At 39.9% G+C, this 9,469-nt stretch overlaps 1 protein-coding gene and 1 pseudogene across 1 annotated transcript; one reads left to right on the top strand and one right to left on the bottom strand.

The window, feature by feature from the left end:
• Positions 1-569: 569 nt before the first annotated feature.
• Positions 570-2,616, bottom strand: LOC135949315 (uncharacterized). The gene is made up of 2 exons (XM_065498840.1): positions 887-2,616; positions 570-822 (listed from the first exon to the last, which is right to left on the bottom strand). Exon 1 carries the CDS (start codon positions 2,614-2,616, stop codon positions 1,027-1,029), a length of 1,590 nt encoding a protein of 529 aa, XP_065354912.1. The 3' UTR covers positions 570-822; positions 887-1,026.
• A 2,003-nt stretch (positions 2,617-4,619) lies between these two features.
• LOC135949268 (uncharacterized) lies at positions 4,620-5,140 on the top strand (annotated as a pseudogene).
• The last annotated feature ends 4,329 nt before the right edge of the window (positions 5,141-9,469 follow it).

Here is a 9,469-nt window from a genome sequence, read left to right as displayed (position 1 = left end):
CGGTTAGTCTCAGAGGATCCTTCCACGCCGCTACAGAAGTCCCTCCAGGCTTTCCTTTTCGCATTCCTCGTAAGGTTCTTGAAGTGATTCAATGAAGACTTGTATGCCGGCCAGTTACCCGACCTCTTAGCCTCGTTGAACAATTTACGACACGTCATTCTGGCGTGTGCTATTTCAGGATTCCACCATGGAGGCTTGTTCTTACCTCTGCGGATGGTCGGCCTACAGGCCAAGTTAGTAGCCGATTGAAACGCTTCTGTGAGTGTCTCCACTGCTACCTCAATATCTTCCCTATTCTCAATAGAGGGTGGGTTTGGCAAAGACCGAGAGAGAGCGTCACGTTGCAACTCCCAATTGGTCTTCCTCCTATTTAGAATGTTATTAACACTCCTAATAGTTACACTAATATTAAAGTCAATATATTGGTGATCGGAGAAGGAGCAGTCGCTAGAGACGGCCCAATTAGTAATCATGCTGTGATGTTCAGCACTTACAAGTGTTAAGTCTAGAACCTCACTTCTGTTTGAAACAATGAAGGTAGGTTCTGAACCTCTATTTACTACTTCCAAACTACTATTAAGAATGAAGTTGAAAAGACTCTCACCTCTTGTATTGGTGTCACTGCTACCCCATATGATGTGGTGCGAGTTAGCGTCAGCACAGATAACTAAAGGTATCTTAGACCTATTCGCCATTTTAACAGCACTGCGGACAGCATCATTTGGCGGATGCTCCCCATGATCGTGCGCCATATAGCTGGAGATCAGCCACAACAAACTGCCTTCATTGGTTTCCCATGAGACTGCTACTGTATCTTCATTGCTGTAATCAGACAGAATGAAGATATTCAAAGAGCTTTTAGCCAGTATACAGGATCTAATTTTACCTGCGCCTTTAGCGTAGTAGAGCTTATAGCCCTTCAGACATAGTCCACAGATACGATCCTGGTGGATCCAAGGTTCCTGGACCATGACTAGCTCCTCCCCGTTCTTAGCAATTCGGAGGAGCAGTGCAGCAGATGCTGCCTTAGAGTGGTGAAGGTTTATTTGCGTCACCTTCACCATGCTCAATTTGTACAACGGTGACGTCGGCGTCCTCCTGGTCAGAATTCAGGAGGGCGTCCTCGTCCACCGCCTCGTCCATCCGTTCAAAGAAGGTACCAACCAGTTCGGAGACAGAGTTGGTATCTTCAATGTCGATTGGACCAGCGGCGTCATTGCATTCCATGTCCTCTTCCGAGGGCATGGGTTTTACATCCTCTGAGGAGGTATCGTCCTTGTTGTCGCTACGGTAGACACGCAGGATGATCGTACCAAATCCATAGTACACCTTCCCTTGTGTCTTCCTTAGCGGCCCCAAGGAGTCCTTATTCAGGACGACGATCGCCTTTCTGGAAGATCCCTCAGCATCAGTAACCTTGACAACTTTCCAGTCGTTAGTTGGAAGCTGTGGGTTACAGCACTGGAGGATCTCCAAGATCTCCTCCGGGCTAGATGGCTCAGCTGGTATTTTAGCTATGGATCTAGGCTTTCGGGGTATCTCACTCACCGATACCACCTCAAGCCTAGATCCCGGCCATACTTCGCCCAACGATGCGACGGCAGTCTTGAGTAGCAACGCTGAGCGTTCATCCACACAAGACATGAGTTTAACGTGACCCTGGTACCAACCAGCGTCATCGCATTGAGGAGGAGTGCCTGAGTTCTCTTTGAGAACTTTCCAAAACACCCCTACCAGTTTTTGCTTCACCATATCCCAATTTGATTGAGATATGGATCCGTCATTGACACTTCGATCTATAACCGCCCTAACGAGATTGTCTTTGACAATCTCGCTAAAGGACTTAGCTAGAGATCGTTGTGCCGCTTTAGGCCTTTTCGGACCCGGTTGCTGGCTCTTAATTGTCACGTCCTCCTCTGAACGTTGCCGTTTAGGCACCGCTGATGACTCAGCAGAGGGAGGGACGGACTTGAGACCAGCAATGTGAGCTATCGCCCAAGAGAGGGAAGCCTGTTGCTCCTTTGTGAGTTCCTCGGCTTTTTTAGAGCCAAGAGCCTCAATGAAGCGAATGGCGGAACGCCTGGTGGTAGCAGCCCTTCTGGCAGGATTTTTATGCCTTAGACTGCTTTCAGAGCCGGAGTTGGCAGGGGGTGGTGCGGCTTCAGGGCAGGAGGATTCCATCACAGACCCTGATCGCACAGTTGGCATATGGGAAACGCCTGAGAGGAGCGACTTAGTCGCTTCCCCCCCAGAGGCACCCGAGGCAAGGGTTTTAACCGTCTTGACGGTTAGGGCTTTAGCAGCTTTGGAGGTACTTGGAGAGAAGTCCAGAGGTACCTCGCCGCTTGTGACACTACCACCAATTGCTTTTTGTTTTTTACATTCAGCCAATCTGGGTATACCAGATTGACCTCCTGCGACACCAGTAGCATGCAGACTAGTCTGGCCCGGTGTTATCACCTGACTAGCCTGGGTCACAGTAGCATTCGACTCACCACAGCCCGTTACCATCGCTGTGGGAGTAGGGTCCCCGGAGATTATGAAGCCCCCGACCGGGTACATGGGGCATGATTCCTTTTTATCCATGGCGTCCTTACGGACAGGTAAAGGTTGCATTTTATACCTGCTGCCAGGTGTTGATTAGCTGCCGCCCCATTGGGGATAACAGACGCAGACCATCAGCCGCCCAATGTGGGAAACAGACGCTGATGGATTTCGGACGGACAATTTAAGAGTCCTTTCGGACCAGCCGGACAATAACCAACAAAGCCACCCCTCTCAGTGAGGGGAACATGGCTTGTTGGAACATCTGATAGCCGCCCCAAAGGAGAACAGACGCTATCAGACAGAGGGGGAGGGTAGTTCTTAGTATCATGCTCACCGCGTGCCCTTCTGGAATGGGAGACCCTACCGGAGACAGCCAACTCAAGTTAAACTGTCCCCTCCAGCATGACCAACACAGATCATCGCATTTAAGCCTCTACATCGCGTCAAGATGACTACCCATCGTAGAGGAGATGACTACCCATCGTGGTAAAAGAATACCTTATAGTTAGTGAATGTTCTGCTTAACAAATATTGTCTAAACATTTGGTTAGCATCGGAAATTAGAAATAATAAAAATTTAACTCTTTCCGCAAAAATATAAATATAATACAATTTGATTTCTTAAAATTTTAATCAATTATTTCACGCATAAATCTCTAATTGTCAAAAGACTGTGTGTTTTTACAACTAACAACAGAAATAATTGATTTAATTCACTACAAGCAATTCTCAAAATGAAATGGTCATTATACAACATACTGAGCTAATGAGCTAAAAGAGCGACCTAGTTCATTTCAGTGAGCTGAGCTGAACTGAGCTAATAAACCCAACTCTACTTTTTAGAAACATTTTAGGTTTACAAGATTATATCAATAAATATTTTGAACTTTTTAACTATTATTCCAGTTTTTTTAATAATATTTTATTCTGATTTGAAAATTGTTTACGCTAAGAGTTGCATTTCTAATATTGATTTGAGTTGTATTTATAGTAGAGATGCATTTTTTGCACCATAACCGTTAAATTTAAATAAATTAAATTGTAAAAATACAAGTCTGAAAGTATTGAGTAACTACTTTTGAGTATTGAGTACTCAAAACAATATGGCAAATACTCGATACACGATACCCACTACTCAATACTTTTACAGCAATATTCAGCAATTCTCCAAAAAATGGTAATTGCGTATCTAAGTACCAAAAACTATAAAAATAAAAAAATAAATCTGCAAAAAGTGTTAAAATTAATGAATTTTAAGTATATTAGGACTAGAACATTCAACTAAAAGTACTTTATATAAATATGACTTAGTTCAATAGATTATTCATAAAATATATATGAAAAATTTTTACTCAAAAAAGCTGAACTTTAAAGGCGAATAACTTTAAAACACGAGCTAACTTTTAAAATACCTTTGGGGGTTTTGGTATACTAATTATCTACTTTCATTTCCCGTTAGTCTCATTCGGGAAAGATTTTCTTGTTGAACAGTGTAATAATCAACAAAGTTTAAAAAAATAATAATCAACGACCATCACTACAATATCAACCAAATTTTCATGTTGATGATTCGGATGCGGAAACTGAACCATATATAGACATCAATGAAGATATTAGTGATGACGACGATGATGAAGAGGAAGAAACTGATGCTCAGCAAACAAGTGACAATTACTTCATTTCCAAAGATGCCACCAAATGGACTAAAACTGCACCACCGACTTCCCGTACTCGTGCTCTCGACTACACAAGGAGGAACCACATATGATCCAAGGAGTAGGTACCACATATGATCCCTTTACCATATTCCGCTCGCTCATCACCGAAGATATGGCGTACATCATAATACGCGAATCAAATCGGAAAGGCAGGGAAGTGAACGCTGCATGGAATTTGGCAAATCCAACCAACACAAAGGAATGGAAACCAATCACTTTGAAAGAGTTCGATGCTTTTTTTGGCTATTATTTTGTATGCTGGACTCACTAAATCGAATAGTGAACCTCTTGAAGAGTTATGGGGCCCAACGCGCTGTACATGCAAGCGCTCAACAAACCGCTGGCCATGTTTTTTAATATGGTGGATATTGCTGCATTAGCTGCATTTATTTCATACAATGAGATGAAGGCAATAAAAAGAAGTGAAAGACGACGGTCATTCCTACTGATGCTGACAAAACAATTGGCACTACCAAACATAGAGGAACGAGCGCTGAACAACCACATATCCAAGGATACGGAACGCAATGGAAGCATTTGATGTAAAGGTAAGAAAAAACAATTCTAATGTTCAAAAGCAGAATAACTACATAATTTTGTTCTTTTTAGATATTATGAAGACCAGCAGAAGGAGCGGCGCCGTCGTTTGCGTCTAGAACGAACAGACCGTCATGTCGCCTATGCCGTTCTGAGTACGGACGGCAGCGGAAAACAAGGGCCTATTGCCATTCCTGCAACAATCCAGTTTGTGCAGAGCATTCAACACTTATGCATCGATGCTACACCTGCACAGAAAATATGTTGGACGAGGGACAATCTACACAACAATAGTTTTTTAGGCTTTTTTCATATAAAACTCATAAAAAATTAATAAAGTTATATATAAAAAAAAATGTTTTTCCAACATTCATTATACATGTATAATTACTAGATAATAATAAATCAAAACAAAAAAAAATTAAAAAAATGCGTTTTCATATAAAATTCCATACAAATAGAAATTGCACTTCGTATGCTCTAATAGACCCAGCGTCAGATTTTTCGTTTATTTCTGATCAATTTAGACGAAAATTACACATACCTACACAACCCCTAATAGCTGAAATATCTACGAAAGTAGACCTATCGACTTCATTATAGGAAGTGATTTCTACCCGCAGATTTTAAAATCTGGCGTTAAGAAAAATTATCTTAACACACTGATTGCTCAAGATACCGAATTTGGTTGGATCTTGACAGGACCTGTCGAAGAGACTTGCAGAACTCAGAAAATTGTTTCATATTTTAGCGCAGTAACCCTTAATAAATGTTTAACGAGATTTTGGGAAGTTTAAGAAATCCCGCAAAAACCCATAAAGTCAGTTGAAGAAACTGTATGTGAAAATATTTTCACGAAAACTACCCGAAAACTACACTTACCCAATGGCCGTTATCAAGTAGATCTTCCGTTTCGAACCCCGCAGCTAGAGTTAGGAAACTCACGCCATGTGGCAATGGCACAATACTTAAGAAACGAGAAGAATTTGATGAAGAATCCTACTTTAAAGGCTGAGTACGATAACGCTCTGCAAGAATATGTTGACTTAGGTCACATGAAAGCAGTAAATTTTAACCCAAACAGTTCTTCCAAGACTTATTATTATCTAGCCCATCATGCTGTTGTCAAACCCGATCGTGTAACCAAAGTTCGAGTAGTTTTTAATGCTTCTAGCAAAACTTCGAACGGCAACAGCTTAAATGATGCTCTATTTATTGGTCCTACATTACAACAGGATTTATCTATTGTAATATTAAAATGGCGCTTTTATAAGATCGTTTTTAATGCCGATATTACTAAAATGTACAGGCAGATCTTATTGAACACTACCCACACCCCGTTTCAGCGAATGTTATTTCGTAAAAGCGTTAATGAACCCATAAAGGACTATGAACTTCAAACTGTCACGTTCGGAGTTAATTGCGCACCCTATCTAGCAATTAGAACTCTTCTTGAACTGGCAAAAGAAGTTGAAACTACCCACCCGATTGCATCTCATATATTGAAAAACAATATGTATGTTGACGATGTTTTGTCTGGTGCCCATACAATTGAAGATGCAAAATTTGCTCAAAATGAAATGATTACGGTGTTAGATTCCGCAGGATTTCCGTTGAGGAAATGGATATCAAACTCACCTGATCTGTTAAACATTTTACCCAAAGACCATTTACTCGATGTGGATTTACTAACCCTACCAGATTCCCATAATACTACTATCGAGAAGAGAAATGCTTACACAAAACGCTCAGTCTTATCTGATATCGCTCGTCTGTTTGATCCAGCGGGCTGGTTAGCACCAATTGTTGTGTCTGCTAAGATCATCATGCAACAAGTTTGGCAGGATAACACACACTGGGATGAATGTCTAAAACCACTGACCCTTACAAAATGGTTGAACTTCTTAAAATTTTATGATGATATAAATAAAATTCGAATCCCAAGATGGATTAATTTTAAACCCACATCAAAAATAGAATTTCATGGCTTTTCTGATGCTTCAGAAAAAGCTTAGGTTAGGTTAGGTTCCATGGGTAGCCACTCTTCAAGCAGCTCACTTGGGTCCATTCAAAACTGATCCCATTGTGATACCCAAGGGGTAAACATCTTGGTATTAATTATACGTCCGTTGTTTCCAGGCTAAACCAACCAGATTCTCTGATGAAAGAGTAAATTCGTCTAAGACTTATCCTTGATAGCTCATCTAAGCATGATAGGAATGGTGTTCCGAAGATGCGTTCCCTCAGATTTATCAGAGCCGGGCATTGACAGAATAGGTGTGACACCGTCTCATCCTCTTCTTCATTATGGCAGCTCCTACAGTAGTCATTATACCGTAGGCCCAATCTCCTAGCATGTGTCCCAATTATACAGTGTCCTGTAATGAAGGAGACAATTAGCCTTATTTGCTCACGACGAAATTCCATAAGTAGATTCGTCCTGCTGGCATCATATACGGGCCAAGTAGACCTCGTTGTAACACAGGAAGACTCATTGGTCCACCTGCTTTGTGCAGATTCATATAGTGTCCGCTGAACAGCCATCTTGCATATAGCAAGGGAAATACCAGAAAAGGGGTCGATCTCATCATCATCCATCATCGCCCCCATTTTGGCCAGTTCGTCAGCTATACAATTACCCTGATTACCATCGTGGCCAGGGACCCATATAAGCGTTATCCTAGAATGTCTCGCTATCTCATTAAGGGATACCCGGCATTCCTCGGTTAACCTAGATGTCGTAAAGACACCCGCTATTCCTTTAACGGCAGCCTTGCTATCGGTAAATATACATATATCACCAGATATTTGATAAAACCTCAGCCAGTTGGATGCACGTTTAATGGCCGTAATTTCCGCCTGAAGAGCCGTACAGAAGTTAGGTAGCCTGAAATAGGATTTAATCCCATAGTTCTCAATAAAGAAACCACCACCGACCCTATTGCCCCTCTTTGAGCCATCAGTAAATACCCTTATGACATCATCAGGGGGTAAGAGTCCGCGCTGCCATGAATCCCTATTCGGGATCTTAATATGGAAATGCATATCGAAAAATGGTTTTGCGATGCAGTAATCAACATTACTATGTAAGTACCCATACTAGTTCAGTATCTTAGAATGCCCATGATCTTTACCATACCACGAACATCCAGCATTTAGTCTCACAGCAGAGTTGAGAGCCATTTGTATCACCATCAAATCAACTGGTAACCAGTTCAGGATAGTAAAAAGTGCCTTAGAGGGGGTAGTCCTTATAGCGCCTGTAATCAGTATCGCAATAGTCCTGAGAACTCGTTCCACAGCCTTACGGTGAGTAGCATTATCCAAGGCGTGCCACCACACCAACACTCCATAGAACAAGATGGGCAGTTGTTAATGCTTTGAAGATCCAACTGATACCCTTTGTGAGGCACTTGTTTCGTAGACACTTTATTAGGATAAAATTGTAAATTTGAAAATTTTTATTTCAACAAATTTATTTTAATCACATTGGATTTGAAAATATTTTCGTTTGTTTTTTCTATACATTAGGAACATTTTTCATTGTATTTTGAATTTTTGAATTGTGCAGAACAATCGTTGAAGAAAATTTTGTGTTTTTTGTTTTTTTATCGGAAAGAAGTTACACATTTAATATGGTACAATTTGTGTTCAAATTCCTTTTGCTGTTTATTAAAGTGAGGGAACTCCATTTTTTTGGTAAGCAATAATACGGGAATGTGATTATTTTACAAATTGTGTCAATGAATATTTTGATTTCAATAGATTTCCTTGCGTTTCGATACAGATCCTTTGCTCCAACCAGGACAAGGATCTGGGGGGACGATTTAAAATTGTGTTGCGGCAAGACCCTTTTCCTCGAACTGCGAAATATATGCTATTGGAAAACGTTAGTGGGGTAAAACAAGGAACAAACTCGAATCTGCTAGTTCACATCTGGTGCGACCCAATATATTTATCAGTACCATCATTCCATTCAAGTGCCCATGATGGCTATTTAACATCAATATATTACATAAACACAGAAATAAGGATATTTTTATCCTTATTAACTGACAAACACCTGACTAGTCCTTTTAAATACAAATATTTCTTAACAAGAATTTCTTTTATTCTAGAGAAATTTTCGAAATTCTATCGAATTTTTTATTTTGTCACGTCATTTCGTTAAAATAACGAAGGAAATTGCAATTTAATATAAATACATAATTATTTAATTTGATTTTTTTTTTTAAAACATAACATTTTTAACGTCATTTTTGACTTTTAGTATAAGTAAATTTGTTTTCAATTAATTTCCTTTTATATAATATTGTTTTTGTACATTTAGTTTTGTTTGTTTCTTAAAAAAATTTAAATTTTCTTGTCTGTTATTAACATAACGCATATTGTTCATACACTTTTCATACCATACACACACTAACATAACACCAAATCATTGAGTGAATATTTAACATAACCTTTTTATTGACAAAATCTCAAAGGGACAACAGGCCTGGAGTCTTCGTGGGATATAAAATGGTAAGTCAAATTTTAAATCAATATTAAATCTTCACTCTATAAGATGTGAAAGCGAATTCAATTTTTATTTGCCTAATGTTAAAATTGAGTAACATTTTTATTTATTAGAATTTCATGTTGTCAAAATAATTAACTTATTTGCTGTA

Source organism: Calliphora vicina, chromosome 1, assembly GCF_958450345.1.
Source record: "Calliphora vicina chromosome 1, idCalVici1.1, whole genome shotgun sequence".
Lineage (NCBI taxonomy): Eukaryota > Metazoa > Arthropoda > Insecta > Diptera > Calliphoridae > Calliphora > Calliphora vicina.
This window is presented reverse-complemented; position numbering and strand designations above follow the sequence as displayed.